Source organism: Spironucleus salmonicida, chromosome 5, assembly GCF_000497125.1.
Source record: "Spironucleus salmonicida strain ATCC 50377 chromosome 5, whole genome shotgun sequence".
NCBI lineage: Eukaryota > Fornicata > Diplomonadida > Hexamitidae > Spironucleus > Spironucleus salmonicida.
Genome location: NC_090600.1, coordinates 492,018 through 509,435, shown reverse-complemented (window position 1 = coordinate 509,435; position 17,418 = coordinate 492,018). Strand labels below are relative to the sequence as shown.

At 41.0% G+C, this 17,418-nt stretch overlaps 12 protein-coding genes across 12 annotated transcripts; 7 read left to right on the top strand and 5 right to left on the bottom strand. All coding sequences in view use genetic code 6, as the record gives it.

The window, feature by feature from the left end:
• Positions 1-81: 81 nt before the first annotated feature.
• On the bottom strand, positions 82-789 carry SS50377_24885 (Ribosomal protein L7; the record flags this gene model as incomplete). Its single annotated transcript, XM_067908724.1, has 1 exon — positions 82-789. The coding sequence occupies one exon, from the start codon at positions 787-789 to the stop codon at positions 82-84; it is 708 nt and encodes a 235-aa protein (XP_067763545.1).
• A 303-nt stretch (positions 790-1,092) lies between these two features.
• On the bottom strand, positions 1,093-1,701 carry SS50377_24884 (CDP-diacylglycerol-inositol 3-phosphatidyltransferase; the record flags this gene model as incomplete). The annotated part of the gene is made up of 1 exon (XM_067908723.1): positions 1,093-1,701. The coding sequence occupies one exon, from the start codon at positions 1,699-1,701 to the stop codon at positions 1,093-1,095; it is 609 nt and encodes a 202-aa protein (XP_067763544.1).
• A 137-nt stretch (positions 1,702-1,838) lies between these two features.
• SS50377_24883 (ELMO/CED-12 domain-containing protein) lies at positions 1,839-2,372 on the top strand (the record flags this gene model as incomplete). The annotated part of the gene is made up of 1 exon (XM_067908722.1): positions 1,839-2,372. One exon carries the CDS (start codon positions 1,839-1,841, stop codon positions 2,370-2,372), a length of 534 nt encoding a protein of 177 aa, XP_067763543.1.
• Positions 2,373-2,457: 85 nt separating this feature from the next.
• On the top strand, positions 2,458-3,525 carry SS50377_24882 (Vacuolar ATP synthase subunit d; the record flags this gene model as incomplete). The annotated part of the gene is made up of 1 exon (XM_067908721.1): positions 2,458-3,525. One exon carries the CDS (start codon positions 2,458-2,460, stop codon positions 3,523-3,525), a length of 1,068 nt encoding a protein of 355 aa, XP_067763542.1.
• Positions 3,526-3,537: 12 nt separating this feature from the next.
• SS50377_24881 (uncharacterized protein) lies at positions 3,538-4,104 on the bottom strand (the record flags this gene model as incomplete). The annotated part of the gene is made up of 1 exon (XM_067908720.1): positions 3,538-4,104. One exon carries the CDS (start codon positions 4,102-4,104, stop codon positions 3,538-3,540), a length of 567 nt encoding a protein of 188 aa, XP_067763541.1.
• A 70-nt stretch (positions 4,105-4,174) lies between these two features.
• Positions 4,175-4,759, top strand: SS50377_24880 (uncharacterized protein; the record flags this gene model as incomplete). Its single annotated transcript, XM_067908719.1, has 1 exon — positions 4,175-4,759. The coding sequence occupies one exon, from the start codon at positions 4,175-4,177 to the stop codon at positions 4,757-4,759; it is 585 nt and encodes a 194-aa protein (XP_067763540.1).
• Positions 4,760-5,425: 666 nt separating this feature from the next.
• SS50377_24879 (Endoribonuclease L-PSP) lies at positions 5,426-5,794 on the top strand (the record flags this gene model as incomplete). Its single annotated transcript, XM_067908718.1, has 1 exon — positions 5,426-5,794. The coding sequence occupies one exon, from the start codon at positions 5,426-5,428 to the stop codon at positions 5,792-5,794; it is 369 nt and encodes a 122-aa protein (XP_067763539.1).
• A 547-nt stretch (positions 5,795-6,341) lies between these two features.
• Positions 6,342-7,913, bottom strand: SS50377_24878 (uncharacterized protein; the record flags this gene model as incomplete). The annotated part of the gene is made up of 1 exon (XM_067908717.1): positions 6,342-7,913. One exon carries the CDS (start codon positions 7,911-7,913, stop codon positions 6,342-6,344), a length of 1,572 nt encoding a protein of 523 aa, XP_067763538.1.
• A 1,660-nt stretch (positions 7,914-9,573) lies between these two features.
• On the top strand, positions 9,574-13,578 carry SS50377_24877 (Cysteine-rich membrane protein 2; the record flags this gene model as incomplete). Its single annotated transcript, XM_067908716.1, has 1 exon — positions 9,574-13,578. One exon carries the CDS (start codon positions 9,574-9,576, stop codon positions 13,576-13,578), a length of 4,005 nt encoding a protein of 1,334 aa, XP_067763537.1.
• Positions 13,579-13,903: 325 nt separating this feature from the next.
• Positions 13,904-14,230, bottom strand: SS50377_24876 (uncharacterized protein; the record flags this gene model as incomplete). Its single annotated transcript, XM_067908715.1, has 1 exon — positions 13,904-14,230. The coding sequence occupies one exon, from the start codon at positions 14,228-14,230 to the stop codon at positions 13,904-13,906; it is 327 nt and encodes a 108-aa protein (XP_067763536.1).
• A 66-nt stretch (positions 14,231-14,296) lies between these two features.
• On the top strand, positions 14,297-14,572 carry SS50377_24875 (uncharacterized protein; the record flags this gene model as incomplete). The annotated part of the gene is made up of 1 exon (XM_067908714.1): positions 14,297-14,572. The coding sequence occupies one exon, from the start codon at positions 14,297-14,299 to the stop codon at positions 14,570-14,572; it is 276 nt and encodes a 91-aa protein (XP_067763535.1).
• Positions 14,573-14,599: 27 nt separating this feature from the next.
• On the top strand, positions 14,600-17,224 carry SS50377_24874 (uncharacterized protein; the record flags this gene model as incomplete). The annotated part of the gene is made up of 1 exon (XM_067908713.1): positions 14,600-17,224. One exon carries the CDS (start codon positions 14,600-14,602, stop codon positions 17,222-17,224), a length of 2,625 nt encoding a protein of 874 aa, XP_067763534.1.
• Positions 17,225-17,418: the final 194 nt, after the last annotated feature.

Below are 17,418 nucleotides of genomic sequence, written 5' to 3'. Positions count from 1 at the left end.
AATACTTATAATAACTATCCAGTCTTGTATTTGTATAAATCAATAATGCCTATTCAAATAGACATGTAATCAATTAATCATTCAAAGCATCTTAGAGATGAATTCGTTGATGTAATCACCGCGGAAACCGTGGTCACCACCTTCGGAGAAATTAACACGTTTGTCAACAAGACGGCGAGAATTAAGTTTGAAAGGCCAGATGAAGTTGTTGGCTTTCTTAAAGTTTTCACCACAGGTGAAGATTTCGTGGATAAGATCTTCAATGGTACGGATACCAGTTTCACCGATAGCCTTATCAATAACAGAGTTATCAACAATTGGTACACGATCCTTATTGAGCTTACCATAACCACGAACATACATTAAGTTACGGATAGTATCAACAGTTGGTGCACCCCAGGTAACGAAGTGGGCAACATAGCGAAGAGCATTCAAAGTAGCCTTATTAGCCTTGATGAAAACAGCAGAGTTGATGGTTTTGAGACGGAAAAGAGCCATGATCTATTTCTGCTGGGGAGACATTTTAGTGATACCTTTGATTCTGATAACTAAAAGAACCTTGGGCTCAGCCTTAATGAAGAATCCACCTTGCTTTTCAGCATCAGCGACAGACTTGTTATGGGTAGCTTCAATCTACTTGTATTCAGTCTCATACTTAGCAAAATTAGTAGCAGCAAGCTTAGTAAGCTCGGCGTCAACAACTTATTATTTGGAAATAGCAGTGGCACGGGCAGCGGTAGCATCAGCAGCAGACTTTCTGTTTTTCATGTAGATTTCAGGAATAGCCATTATCTCAAAAGGAATGAAATTTTTAATTAAAATTAAAATTACATAGTAAATATATATGTATAAAATCTTATATAATAGTTTAAAAAATGAAAAACGATAATAGTTTAGATTATTAGTGGTGTATAATAGTGGAATTTTAATCTTTTTTGAAGTTCAAAGAAACCATAATAAACTAGTATATTGACAGTTATGGCTGCGTATATTAATGATTTTTGTTTGATACTACCTTTCATAATTATCTTTTTAACATAACTGTAAATTTATAGCACCATATAACAAATATAATTATTTTAATAGTATAAATCATTCGCTTTTTTCACATTCCAAAGCTGACAGTAACTTCAACCCTTCCCACCCTTATAAAATACTAATCCATACTTTAAGTATTAATGGTATAAAACTTATGCTACAAAATAACTTAGATACTGTCTCAAGTTCTCCGTTAATGTAAAGCAAGAAGCTAATTAAAAACCCTTGATAACAAAAACATAAAAGTGTAAGGAGTATTTTACTTTGATAATATAAATTAAGTAAAGGTTGAACAGTAATTATCTCTTTATGATGAGATTTTAATATAAAACCACATACGTGCCTAAGCCAATGAGCACTTATGTCAATTACAATTAGCAATGTGAAAGGTGTTAGATATTACGGAGAATGCTAAATTATCAATATAGAAATTATAGTTGACGATATACGGTCAACCACCATGTCTAAAATTTACCCTAATATAGTCATCTGCTTAAGCAAGCGCGCAATATATCCATCCAAAAGATCCAAAACATCTGACAGGATAAGCAGAACCGCTTGTTTCTTAACCGATTTAACATACAACACTATTACTAGCAACAACAATCTGATATAGTCAATCAGATTAGGCACATACAGCATAGGACTTCCCATTTTTTACATTATGCAATCGAACCTATTCAAATTATTATATAAACCAAGAAATTTAGTATTAAAAATATTTTTATATGTTATAATTATCCACTTAAACAATAATTCACTTTTTATCAGTATTATATCAAATATAATATTATGAAAAAATGACCCAATTGGCAAAATTTTTTCTGTTCTCTGTGTTCGTGGCAATCCCGCTCGTTTTCCACCTACGCACCACCCTTCAGCCATCCTCCAGCGCACAACGCGCTGCGCTGTTGCGAATGCAGAATCTTGCAAAAGCCACCATCCAGATCCCGGAAGAGCGCCTGATCGAGACATTCCGGGCGCGGCATCACGTGGATAGTTGGCAGGATGTCGGTTTCTAGCGTGCTGGATCGCCGGTGTCAGACTTCCGTGGGCTCGGCGCCCTCGCAGCGCACGTAATGGACGCATCCATGTCTGTCTATGCGCGTGAAGAGCTCGGCTGGGGATTGCTGATGATCAACGTTGCGCACCAGCTGCTGGCAAAAATGGCCCAGAGCGATGCGTTCCTGCGTTAGTTCGACTTCGCGACAGTCGCGGAATTCACAAAAATCGTCGATTTCGAGGTCGAGCGGGTCAGAAGGGAGTTTGGCAGCAGGGGAGTCATGGAATTCAATGTGTTCTTCGCCGCGTACAGGAAGAAAAATTGGCGCTGAGCAAAGTGGTGTCATGAAAATATTTTATCAATATTATATATAATATAGTATGATTTTACCCTTCCACGTCAACTAAATCCAAAAAATGATTGCGAACAGTGCGCTGTTTAACGCATCCAGCGGTGATACTGAGGCCTTCATTCGCTCCAAATGCGACAAATTCCTCTCACCCGCCGAATATGGCGCCCTCTCGCAGCTCAACTCGGTACAAGAAGTGCTGACGGCGCTCCAGGGCACATATCTGCAGTCTGCGGTCGCAGATTTGCGCGTACCACAGGCATCGCAGCTCAGATCCAGGCTCACGAAGCGCCTGAGCGACGAGATCGATGAAATTGAAGGCGAATCGGAAGCTCCGTTCTACGCGATAATCCAGTTCATCCGTCACCGCTACATGATCGACAACGTCTTCATAGCCCTCCTATCATATCTGAAGCACAGCGATGAGCAGGCAACATTCCATCCCATCGGATTTCTCCCTCCTCTGGCCCAGCTCGCGCAGTCCGAAGACGCCTTCACGATCGTTCTGGAGCAGCTCCCCATCGCGTCCTACTTCGAAAGCGCCCAGATCGACGCAGATACGCTCCACAACCTCAAATCGCTCCCTGAGCAGGACTACCTCATCGAGCTCGAAATGATGAGGTGCCGCGTCTACAAGCAGTTTTACATAGTTTTCGAGCGGTTCCTGCAGCGCTGCGGCGGAAACACCTACGAGGCCTGCAGGACGCTGCTGGCGTTCGAGTGCGACGTGCGCGCGATCCTCCTGAAAGCCGATTTGCTGAACTACAACTTCCAGAAACCGCAGAAACTGGCCGAAATGTTCGCTCCGATCGGCCTCCTTTACCCGCTCTGGCACGACCAAATCGGCCTTTCCACGGACATCGACAGCCTGAGGCAGGCCGTTTCGGACTTCTAGGAGTACAGCGGCGTTTTCGACGCCGCGCTCGCGCAGGGCAGGGGGTTGCAGGAGCAGTTCCAAATCGCGAAAGTGGACGTCCTGATCGACACGCTGAGCTAGCAGTTCAATATTGGCTGCGTTTGGGCGTATCTGATGATGCGGGAGATCGAAATCGAGAACATCGTGTGGATCGTCGAGTGCGTAGGCCAGAAGAGAGGGCAGGCGGACATGAAGAATATCGTTAATTTGAAGAAGTGAGGGTAGAAATTGTCAGTAAGTCGTGTAAACGGTCACTTTGGGTTTTAGAATTTGGGCAGTAATATGAGATTTGCGTGGCTGCGTTGAATTTTGGCTTAAAGCGACGTGCTTAGGTGCAGGAGTGTTGTTGAGCGCAAAATAGTGATTTTCTGTGTAGTGGTTATACACGATTTTCAGGATGTTCTGCAAGGGCTGGAGCAGCGCATTGTAAGTTGGTGTGAGATCGCGGTTGAGGAATAAATAGTCTGGAATCACAAAAATGAATTTGCCGTTTTTTTAAATGGTTAACTGTAGTATTGTGAGTAGAAAATCTGTATTTTTAGTTAAAATAGTTAAAAGGTTTGTAGTTGGTGGTTCTATAGGCTATAATGTAGTTTAAAGTAAGTAATGCAAATAGTTCTTTAAAACGACTTAAAGTTGAGAGGTTTTTTTTAAGATCTAAGGCAGAAGATTATTAGAGCACTAGAATACTACAAATTTAGGATTATATTGTTTTGTTTATATTTACATGTTAAAAATCATATGATTTTCATTATAACCCAGATTAAGATGAAATAATGGCGGTTGATACACAGGCATTTAGTATAATATTTTTTAAATAATAATATTATATAATGGTATACATCATAGCATCATATTCCGTTTTAAAATGGATGAATTAGATTCAAAAGAAAAGCAGAAGATGGCCTCTAAATAATATAGGGAAAAGTAAAAAGAAATATAAATGTAATAGTAGGAAGTATTAGATCGATTATAGCTTGAAAATATTAAATTAGAGGCAGAAAATTCTTTGTTAAAGTAGCAAAATAATTCAGTATTTTTAGAGCTTCATAGCACAATTAAAGATCTAGCATACGAAATATAGAAAATGAACTAAAATGGAGCTGAAATAGTCGAAAATCAATAACTAGAACTTGATCCCACTATTTTTACTGACGAACCATATCAGTTTAATTAAAATTCATTTTTTGTTTTTGTGTTATTAATCTTATTAATTTTACCATCTATATTTATCCCAACATAGTTTTAATATAATAATATTGCTCCCAAGTTTCTTGATGTGCAAGCTTACAATCATAGCAGTGAAACAGAATAAAAGTATGCTGGTGTATAACTTAAGAAATTTACAAATGTTGCAAAATCTAATAATACTGCTATTTAAGAAATATCCCGTGGTTTCTAAATTGATAAATTATGCGAAAGATACTGTGAAGGAAATATTGATGCAGAGTGAGATCATTATCATAGTGCATAAACTATATACTTATATTAATATTTTATATCATTATTTATTTAGTTGTACTAAGTAATTTCATATATTTAAGCTTAACCATACTAAAAATATTGCCCATGAGACACCTATACATGCAAACATAAAAATTGGCTGATCTGGATGCTTCATTTAATCTAATCTTACCCGAAGCTCTAAATTTCTTGCCTATAGTGAATCTAGTATAGTTGGCTCCTCTTTATATAAAAGTTATATAAAAATTTCATTTGAGCTTAAAATTTAGGCACGTAAGTTTCTAAGTATTTATGGAGTTAAAGTTTACATAGATATATGCTATTATAAGGCAATTATAGCAGGTTATTAAAGTTCAGCTAATGAAAGAGCACTAAAATCAAATTAAAAATCCATTTTTCAGTTTTACTTAGTGTATTATTTAATATATCATATAATAATATAGATTATCTCAATTGTTTATTTATTACTATAATACCATAAATGACACTTAGAATATTAAGTATTTGTAGTAATTTATGCACGTTTATTTCATAAACATTTAGTTCATTAAATTTTTCTTTTAAAGATTTTACTAAACTCGATTTTTTCAAATAAACCAAAAATAATACTATTATAATATTATATAATCTAGCTATATTTTAAATATTTATTAAAATGCTTACATAAATATCGACTTCCTCTACCACAGTAGGCCCTTATTCACCAGCTATTATTGCTAATAATACTATATTTACATCAGGATAATTAGGTTTCCGTGATGGAGTTATGCCTCCTTCAATTATAGATTAAACAAATAACGTTTTGATTAATTTAAAGGCTGTTTTAGAAGCTGGGAAATCATCCATTTAACAAGTATACAAATGCTAAATTTTTATTAAGAAAGGTAATTCTTAGGATATTGTTATTAAGATTTTTAATGAATATTTCAATGGATGTGATGTTTAAAAGGTTGTTATTGAAGTTGAGGATATAGCAGCTGGAGCAGTAGTAGAGATTGATGCAATCGGAAAGATTATGGAATGATATTATGAATAAAAAGTAACTTAAGGTATATAAAAGTTTTTTGTATATAAAATATTTTATTCTAGATCCAATTGTTGCTATAATTAGAAATTCATTCTTTCTATCAGATATATTTATATTTGGATTGTTCTTATTTTCTTACTAAAATAAATATAATGACTTTTTAGAAATATAAGAGTATTAACTATACAAATTATTTTTTAATCTTAGTTCATTGTAATAGATCTGGTTCTTTTGAAATCCGTTAAACTTTCCTAGTTTTGGACATTTAATATAGTAATGCAAAAACTTTATACACTATCTTCGAAAAAGAACTATTATACGAGTTTCAGCATGAAATTTTATTATCTGTTTAATAATTTTTAATTACTCGTTCAATGTGATTATTAGTCTTTTTAATTACATATATTTTCCATTTTTAATCCTTAATGATTAAATTATATTCATGATATTATTTATGCATCTAACTGATTTTTATCAAGTCTATTACGCGGAGAAAATATTGATTTAAATTTATAAAATATCATATATAAATTAAATACAAAAATCATTGCTGCTTCAAACTATAAAAAGCTGTTACTGCTACAGCAATAATAAGTAAAACGCTTATTATAATCCAAAAGTATATAAGAATTATACTAGTCTGATCAATTATGACGTCATAACTTAGTTAGTAATCAATGTCATTTGTGATAAAAATGCTTGGCCGAAAAGCTGTTTTCATATCTGTAATAAACGCCTTTTGCCGCACTGCATAATCTCCTGGATAGAAAGGAAACTGACTTTCTGTTATTGTAACATCAACATTAAAGCACTCCTAATAAAAGGTTATATTAGGTACTGTTAACTTCTTTTAATACACCTAATACTGTATCCGTGAGGTCGTACTCTCTGTCAATTATAGGATTTACTACTACGTTGTCACTACTCCACTATGATATTTTTCGATACATATTGGTGTCAGAGTCGGAAATAGCACAACACACGTATTTTTTAAACTGACTTTGCTTATGATATCGAAAAAGCAGGACTATATTGGATCAAAAACTGTAGTCTACTCTAGGATTATATTTCCGTCAGCGTCAAAGAAGGAGATAAAAAACTATTGCTATTATCCAGTCAGATTTTAAAGTAATATCTAGTCATTCTTGACTTGAAAATTGAAAACAATTGCAGTCTTTCCGCTGATACCAGTAGTCGGTTCTGTATTGCTAATTTATTGTTTTTAGAAGACACTTGTGACAGTTACTGTGGAGCTAATCAGACATGAATTTAGACTTGTTAACGCTGCAACATTCTGAATGGCTTCTGCCGTAACTATAGCAATTGAGTTAAGATCTAAAATACAGTTATTTGTGTCAGTTTCTATTTTTGTTACAGTGCCAAAAATTTCTTAGCTAAGACTTGAGCCTGCTTACGTAAATATTAAAGCAATACGGATAGGAAGTTACCGATTCTAAGCAAAGTTAGTAAAAAAGTTAGTTATTAGTTATTATATCTCAAAGGACTAGGTTTCCGAAAAAATTTGATAATTTTTTGTGTCCATATGTATAAAGGGAAACTTAAAATATGATTCTGGTGATGAGGAATTAGGGGCAATTGGAATAGAGATCCAATTATTATTTAGCTGATATTAGAAATCTACTTTGGGTGTCGTAACTAAGCAGTCATTGGGTTAGGCATTAATCGTAATATATGAGTTATCAGAACGATTATATACTAAAGTAACATCATTCCAACAGTTTGAAGTATTGACTAAAGTATGTTAAATAAGTGAGAATGTCCCAGGTACAGCTAACTCTTTGCCTAATACAACTGTATATGATACTATAGAAAGGTCTGTCATAAAGTTAAATACAAGACTAGGAATTTTATCAAATGTTATGTTTAAAGGATGCTCGCTTTAATAAAGAAAATCAGTTTAAATACTTTTTATAGCTCCAGCTTCCACATAATTTAAACTGGCTGTAGAAGTAGTATTGTTAAAAGCAAGACAGTGTAAAGTTTGATTTTTAGATGGGTTAACAATCATGTTAAATTATGAACGTTATAAAACTCCGATTAATATAGAATCAACACTAAAGCACTGTATCTATTCTTGCAATAATATTATTAGCATTCTTGATTATCAAAAATTTATTTTTATTATATAATTGTTATTAAAAGCATTTATTATACTTTTGGAAAAAATACATTTTAAATAAGTTAAAAATAGGTAAAAATGTATTTGGTATAATCAGTGATGATAATATTTTTATAGTATAATAGCAATTTTATAGTTTTTATATGTAGAAAATTTATGTTATTATAATAATTAAACCACAATAATTAGTAATAATATTGCAGACAATCTGTATAAATTATTTATATATAATGATATGCATATAATACGTTACAATACTTAGGACAATTTTAATTTTTTATTTGTAATTGTAAATTTAAACTATACATAAAATAAATGTATATTTTGAGTGATTTTTATATATGAACCATATATACTCAATTTAACTAGCTTTTCAATAATCGACTGCATCAGGAAGTATCATAGCCGGTCTGGTTTTATTGTTAAGCAAATGTAATTCATTATATAAAAGATTTATAATAAAAAATATGATTGATTTGCCTATTTATAATGAAATTATTTTCATTGTATTAAACTGGTTAAAAAATATTTTAATAAATATATTGTTATTATAGGGTTTCTATTGAAATAATAAAATATATCTAAATATAGTTAAATTAAATAACAAATATAGTTTTAAAAATTATTCATTTATATTATATAATTATGTTGATGAATAGACCCTTCCAATAGAAATATGTTAAGATTTTACAATAATTTACTAATTAAATGATATGAGTTAAGATCAATCTATTGTATTGAAAGGCACATTGATGCAGAATTTTGATGTTAAAATTATTTAAATTTATGGCTTTATTAATATTTATATTATAATTATATTTATAAATTTTCAAAAATAGTACGAAGCTTACATAGTTAGCTTCATGGAACTAATCAAGTTTGAAGTTAAGAAGATAATGGTCTATATTAATAGTTATTAATTAGTTATTTAGTAAATATTACATAAATATCTATAATTATTGAATTAGATCTTTAAATGATGGCTTTGTCTAAAAATTATGAATAATGTTAAACTGTTCAAAAAATTTGTTGTAACAGACAAGATATTAGTGATTTTCAATCATAATTCGACGATATTTTTCTATCATTAATGTATAGATATGGATTTTTATTATAAGATTACTGAAATTTAGTTTTAAATATAATCCAGCAAGTAAATTATGATAATATTTTCGTAGATAAATACTTGTTGAATGATAAACTACTTATTTTGGAATGTAAGTTTTCATTCATTATGTCATATCTATAATCCTCATAGTTCAAGCTTCCTCTATAATTTAGAATAATTTCATTAATACATTTTACTACCCTAACAATTGAATATTATGTTTTAATAATATAGTAACATAAATTAATAAAAACATCTCTAATTTGACTTTATACAATAACCCGCTTGAAAGTTTTTGCTTATTGTCGCGACTAACGCCTTAATATTTAAATTTTATCAAATATTCACTTCTTAAATTTTGAGTTTTTACTTAAAAGTTATATAATAATATAATATAAATATTTTTATGTTGAAAGTGTATAATTATATTATTTATATAAATATAAAAATTCACAAATTAAAATACAACAGCGATATATACGTAATTTACCATAATGTTCATAATTGTTACTTTTTGTATATTTAAAAATGACGTGTGATCTGACTTCTCTGACACCTTTCAATAACAACGGAACCTGCGTTTCCTGCCAAACTGCAATTCCAAATTGCAGAATCTGCTAATAATCCGATTCCACTACTATCACCTGCAAAGTCTGCAAAATACCATTCACTGGGCCTGCATGCGCTAGAAATTGCGGTGATGGAATGGTACAGCTTAATGAAGGCAACTGCTAGCCTTTTACTGCCGCTTTCCCTTTCGAAGGTAAAACCGAAAATATTTGCTCTGGGGCGAAATACGGAGCCATTTAGGCTGCTGTCAATAATGGTGATACTTCCTGCCTTTGTACAAATGATAAAAAGCCCAAAAACTAACAGCGCCATTTCACAGGCCCTAATTGCGATAGGCGCAAAGTAGGTGTTACATGTAATGGGACTTTATTCCCCGTTTGTTCAGGATGCAATAATGCAGATTGCGCTGGATGCATTCCAGGAACGTTAGGCCCTGACCCCGCGTCCGGATGCTGCAATAATGGCTGCAAGACGTGCTTAAATACCACGGGTAATTTTGAGACTACGAACCCTTTCCCGCCCTCGGTGTGTAAGTCATGCGACCCAGACTCCATCAGGTCAGTTTTAAAAGATGATTCGTGTATTTCCTGCTTTGATGCCATTAATGGCTGCTTGAAATGCGCTCAAAATTCTGGCGCAGAAGCCCAATGCACGTAATGCCGCGATCGCCTCACCGGTGAAAATTGTGAGCGAGAATGCCCTGCTGGCACAATTTAGCACAATATTAACTTCTGCTCCTCTACATCCTGCACTGAGACTAGCTAATGCAACGGAAATGGCACTTGCGTGAAAAAGGACGAGTTCCTATTTTGCTCCTGCAATTCCGGCTTTATTGGAGCCAATTGCGAGACCAGCACCGCAACCTGCAATATTGAGAATTGCGCTGTTTGTAGTGTTTCTAATGTATGCTCTGTTTGCGATGCAAACTATATGCTATCAGAAAATACCTGCGCTCCAAAAACGTGTGAATAAATTATTACAAACTGTGCGACTTGCGATGGAGTTTTCCCTAATTTTACCTGCAAAAAATGCTCTGGTAGCTTCACACAGTCGGATTGCAAGAAATAATGCCCTGGAAATTATGTTTAGTTTACTGAAAGCCAATGCTAGAACCCGTCCTGCATTAGCGGTCAGGCGTGCTCTGGAAACGGTACCTGCCAGGTAAACATGGAGGGAGACAAAGTTTGTAACTGCACATAGGGTTTTGCTGGGCAAAATTGTGAAAATCAATGCGATAGTAGTTGCGCTACATGTACTAGTGCAGACCACAAGGTGTGCACTAGCTGTCCGCCCGGTTAATTTTTGGTTGGATCTGCTTGTATTTCGTGCCAGGATGTCCCTAACTGCCACGGTTGTGCCCAGACTGCACCAGAATCTGCAGTTACGTGCGAGTTCTGCTCCAGAGGGTTTACTGGAATTTCCTGCGAAAAGGAGTGCCCGGAAGGCCAGGTTCAGTACAACAGCCTATACTGCCAGGCAACCTCCTGCGATGGAGCCAAGCCCTGCAACGGATATGGTGCATGCTCTGTCAAATCTAACAATTTCGTCTGCACATGCGATAGTGGAGTTTCTGGGGCAAATTGTGAGGTTCTGACTACGGGTAAAAAATGTGGCGGAGGCCCTGAGATTAAGAATTGTTTCAAGTGTACAAATGGAAAAACATGCGCTTAATGCTTTATGGGTGCTGCGCTGTCAACCGATGCACTTTAGTGTTGCGCCGTTGGATGCCACAGTTGCGAAAGCGCTACCCCTAGTACTTGCTTCGGTTGTGATAAAGCTAGCGACGCACCTTTCTTTGATAATTAAGAGTGTAAAACATGCGAACAGGTCTATCCCAATTGTCAATCCTGTGCTTAAATAGGCTTCCTGAATAAAGTTACTTGCAGCACTTGCAAAGCTACATTTACTGGCGAGGATTGTACTTAGCAATGTCCTGCCGGAAATAAATAGTTCATGTAGAGCTATTGTCAGCCTATTACTTGCGATGATCATGTTCCCTGTAACGGAGAAGGGTAGTGTGTCCGTAATCAAGACGACATGGTGTGCCAGTGTCAGGATGGAGTTGGTGGCATTAACTGTGAATCTAGGCCACCCTGCTCTGTGTAAAATTGTAAATTGTGTTAACTCCATGATAGCAATACATGCTAAGAATGCATAAACGACTACAAGATTCAGGGAAATATGTGTGCAGCCTTAACTTGCCAGGAGTCCATTCCTAATTGTTAAAGTTTGTGCTAAGGTTCAACTGGTAATTTCACGTGCGGTACATGTAAACATGGATATACTGGCGAATAGTGCGATAAGTAATGCGATAATGGTTATGAGCAATACGAACAGGAACATTGCCAACCAACTTCATGCGCATCTGGCTGTAACAGCAATGGAGTCTGTTAAGAAGACTCGACTATTGGCAAAAAATGTGTTTGCAACGAAAACTTTAGCGGTCCTAACTGCGAGAACAATTGCGCCGCACCCTGCAAAACCTGCCAAGAGGATAAGACCACATGCCTATCATGCTATAACTTTGATGTAGTTGAAGGCTCCACCTGCACAAATTGCTAGACGAAGTTCCCCAACTGCGATAAATGCGCTTTCACCAGCCCCCTCAGCTGCAACAAATGCCTACCTCATTTTACCGGGCAAAGCTGTGAAATTGAATGCAAATTAGATACCGTTCCGTACAATAACGTGGGCTGCCAACCATTTTCCTGCACGACACCCCACCCGTGCTCCGGATAATCCCAATGCACTGCATCCGGAACTGGTCTGAAATGTACCTGCAAGTCTGACTCAACAGGCCCCAACTGCGAGATTCATTCTGGCTCTGGAAAGACCTGCAACGGAAAATACAAGATCGAAAAATGCGTGATCTGCACGAACACGAGCCCAGCTGCCTGCGCGATTTGCGCTGCCGGCACCACCATAAACCACAACCAGACCGAGTGCTGCACGAACAACTGCGGCGGCTGCGAAATGGAGGCCCCCACAGCTTGCACCAAATGCAAAATCGACTCCGATTTCCCATTCCTCAAAAACGCGAACTGCGTCGGCTGCACTGCCGCTATTCCAAACTGCCGCACCTGCACCCAGGCCGACCAGTTCACGGACATCACCTGCGACGCCTGCACGGCGAGTTTCACCGGCGTGACCTGCGAGACCGACTGCGGCGCCGGCATGAAGCAGTTCAACGGTACGTTCTGCCAGAGCGTTTCATGCGAGTTTTCCGTGCCGTGCGGCGGCAACGGGGCCTGCAAAACCACGTCTGGCAACAGCACCTGCGAGTGCAAGCCCGGATACAACGGCCGGAACTGCGAGAATCTGGAAACCTGCGAAGTCTAAAATTGCCAAACCTGCGTTTAGGGCGACGCCAAAAAGTGCAAAGTTTGCGCTCCAAACTACTAGCTCACCAGCTATAAACACTGCGAACTCAAGCAAAGCTGCGTAGTGGAGAACTGCCTCACCTGCGTCTGGAACAACCCAAACCGCTGCCAGGGGTGCGCCCAAGATTACGATTTGACGGCCGCTGGGTCCTGCGAAATAGCCTAAATATGCAAGGTCAAGGACTGCCAAACCTGCGTTATGGGGAATGAAAATTAGTGCGAAATCTGCTACAAAAGCTTGGATCCCTTGACAAATTGCACAGACTGCAAGTTTGGGCTTTTCTTGTCCTAGAATGTGTGCAAGTCATGCGGTGAAGGGTGCGGGCGCTGCACCAGCGCAAATAAGTGTATTTCCTGCGCGGACGGCTCGATTCCCGTTAAGGGAAAGTGTTCAGTGCAAACTGCGCAGATTGGTGCGGGGGGAATCGCTGGCATCGTTATCGCCATACTGGCCGTCTTGCTGCTGGTCACACTGGTTGTGATTCTGATCAGGCGGCGTAAGAGCACCGCCGTAAGGGCTAAATTACCTGATGGAGGCTTATTAGAAGGGCACAACGGCAGCCAGGTTGCGGTTGTTGACTGAGGAGTTACAATTTTTGGTAATTATAGTGGTAATTGTATTATAATAATAAAATTATAGACAAATCATTAATATAGAAGTTGATTATATATTATATAAGTTATTTATAAATAAAGGTAAAAAGCTAATCTCTCTGATGTGGTGAAGCCCCACGAAGCGGCCTAACGAACATGCTAGGTACCTGGGGTGTATTCCCAATTGCGCTTACTTGTGGTAACTTCGCTGCATCCGCGCAGGCCGATAGCTGCGGGTGCCATAAAGCCTGCGCGTGTTCCAAGGCAAACCTACTGCGCACGGGTTCGGCTGCTAATAATTCTGGGTGCTGGGTTCAGACAGACGGGATTGAAATGCCCTCCAGCACCGCGAAGGCCTCGGCCACCTGGATGGGGAACCGGAAGACGATGATCTTGAAGCACTCCCCCCGCTGCGTGGCGGCGAAGCCTAGGTCCCCTGCGCGGCCCTGGAGGTAGCCAGGCTCGACCACCAGCACGTCAAACTCCACGCCATTGAGGGCCAGCCTCGTGGCGATGACCTACGGCCGCGGTGCAGAGAAGAGGCTGACCAGGAGGTCGTGGCCGAAGCGCAGCCCGCGGGACTTCAGCACCGTGATGCGGTCGTCGCTGAGCCGGAACACCTCGTAGCAGGGCCTGTCCATTTCTGGGGTTCGCAGGGGCACCGCGTGGGCTTGGTTGCAGTGGCACACATCTCTGGGACCGGGCGGATGAGCGCAGCTGCCCCCCAGCCCCGCTGGGATGCCATACCTGCAGAGCAAGCCGCGTAGTACGCTCTGGCGGGTGCACTGGAAGAAACGAGCGGCCAGGGAGTGACATACCCTGCCAAATTCCGGGCTGGCCACACAGCTGGCGCGCGACTGCACCTGGTGCGCTGGTATCGTGCCCACCTCCCACCATGCGGGGATGACCGAACGGGCTGCGTCGGGGGCGCCGCTGCCCGAAGTCCAGCAGGCGCCATTGCCACCTGCCGCATTAGTATGTGATAATATAGCCAATTCGGCAAAAATTAAATGCCCCCGCGGTCGACTTCGTCCCGCCGGAACCTGAAGGGCTCGTCGTTCCTGCTCTAGAACGAGGAGATCCTGAACGAAATCCGCCAGCCGCTGACCCCGCCGGCCGTGCACCCCCACAACCTGGGGCAAGAGCTGGAGGCGATCCGCTCGCACCAGCGCGCCCATGACGACCTACTCCGGGACCTCACGCACCAGATCGCGCAGACCAACGTGACGGTGTTCCGCCAGAAGGTGGCGGAGAACTTCACCAACCTCAAGGAGGGCTTCACGCTGATCTAGAAGGAGCGGCGCGTCGAGAAGGAGTCGCTGAGCCAGCACAAGAAGGACACCGGGCGGCAGATCAAGGAGTTCCAGGGGGACTTCCTGGAGTTCGCGCAGATCCTGAAGCGCTTCGAGGGCCGGCTGCAGGACATGCAGGCCCAGGCGCTGCGGCGCGAGCTCAAGCAGCAGAGCCAGATCGCGGTGCTCAAACAGGTGTTGAAACGCTCTGGCGTGTACAACCATTTCCTGATGGGGGAACACGGCGCGCCGGCGGCGGTGCAGAGCAAGGCCGCGGCTGCCCTCCAACACGGCAGCTCCCCCGCGGAGATCGAGGCCCTGCTGCAGAAGCAGGCGGCGCTGTTCGACCAGAAGCTGCAGCAGCTGGACGAGAAGCTGGTGCAGAACGAGCAGATCACCCACTAGCTCATCGAGCAGCGCACGACCCTGCACACCCAGCAGACGGCACAGATTTCAGAGCGCACGGCCCTGCGGCTGGACCACTTCGAGGAGGACCTGCAGCGCAGCGAGCGAGGCCTGCAGCAGGTGCGGGACGACTGGCTGGCCAAGGTGGACGCTGTGCAGGCGCAGCAGCGCTTCCTGCAGGAGACCCAGGGCCAGGTGAACCTGAACGTGGAGGCAGAATCCCAGCGCTTCGCCGCATTCATGTCCTCGGCACGGCTGCATGCAGAGCAGACGACGCACGACCTGAAGGCGGTGAAGGAGCGCGTGGCCCTGGTGCAGACGCAGAAGGAGGAGGCGGAGTGCCACTTCCAGCAGTTTAAGATGGAGTACCAGCAGTTCATCCAGCAGAGCAAGATCCAGTCATACTACGTCCGTGTGGACGACATCAGCGACAACCAGGAGAAGATTCTGCTCAAACTAGAGTCCCAGGAGGCCGTCAGCACCATGCTGGGTGACAAGTATAAGGAGTGCTTCGATGAGATCCAGAGCGTGCTGATGTCCACTAAGCAGAGCAACTTTGAGGCAAGCCAGATCGTCTCGCGCCAGGTGCAGCAGTACCAGGAGATGAGGCTGCGGCTGGCGGACCACATCGAGCGGGTGAACGTGCAAAGCATGAACGACCTGATCCAGAAGAAAGTGGAGCTCGACACCATATAGTTCCAGGGGACACTCAACAAGCTCGCGGGGCACCTCCGGGATCTAGATGAGCGCCTCACGGGGTAGGAGACCATGATAGTGCACGGACAGAACCACACCGCGGAGCTCATCCAGACGATCGTCAACCAGCCGACGAGCCTGGAAGAGCTGGAGGACTACCACGCGGTCCCAATGGACGACTTCAGCCAGATAGAGCCCATGCGGCAGGTAGGAAAGCCAAAGGCAGGCAAGAAGGTCAAACTGGATTCGAACCGCCAGCTGATGCTCCAGCAGCAGCTGTTCCGCAAAACCAAGGACGAGGTGCAACTCATCCTCGACGAGGTCTCCAAGCTAAAGGTCAGGCTCAGCAAGGCGGGTGAGCGCCACGACAAGTTTGCCGAGCGCACTAACACCACTCTGTAGGAGCTGACGGACCAAACGCGCCAGAGTCTGCAGAAGGCCGACCAGCTTAGCATCGTCGACGACTAGGCGGAGGAGCAGCTCAATCTGGTGAAGGCCAGCATCAATACTTTCCAACAAAGCTTCCGGCAAGAGTTATAGTCCCTAAACTAGGTGCAGACCAAGTTTCGCGTCATAGAGACGTCACAGAGAGAAATTATAGAGCGGTTTAGCGACTTTACTGGGAAGCTTGTCGACCAGGAACGCCTATTCCAGCTGAAGCAAGAGGAAGCAATGATATAGTCTACGAATCAGCTTTAAACTATAGGGGATGCGTCAGACACGCACACCGCGCAGCTTGAAACGATTGGGTCTAAGCTAACGAAGTATTCCGAGATTACAGAGAACCTGTTCCTCCACAAATCTAACTTCACGCAAACTATCGACAAGGTGGTAAGTAAGTAAGACCACCTCGAAGAAGAGCAGATCAGCATCCGGCACTCAATTTCCAGCCTTATTGACTCTACGACGAAACTGCGACTCGAGGCCACCTGCGACTAGGGAAAGGTGGAGAACGTAAGTCAAGAAATAGCTATAATGCGTGGTAACGGGGAGAAATAAAAGCAGTTTATTTATCGGTTACAGGATGAAACTGTAACACAGGAGCGGAAACTAGGTGTGTTGAGGTGTGGTTTGGCAGAGATGTAACATTCGTTAGATAAATTTAGTTCCTAGTTTAAATAAGAATAGGTACTACAAGAAACAATTGCGATTGCAGATAATATAACAGACGTACAAAGTCTGGCGCTTTAGGACCTCCGGAGTCAATTTAAGGGGGTAAAGGAGTCAATCTACGGGCAGTGACTGATTGTACTAGATAAACTCACTAAATTACACCTCATACGTCCTCATGGTCCGAGTTACACTCGATTCGCTAAAGCTATCGATCCATGATGATGGTATTTCCTGGTAGGTGGGTTACTATCTCCTCCCCATCACTACTACTACCGGTAAATCCTGTATTTTTTGCCATCTTCATTGTCTGCAAGCTAACCAGG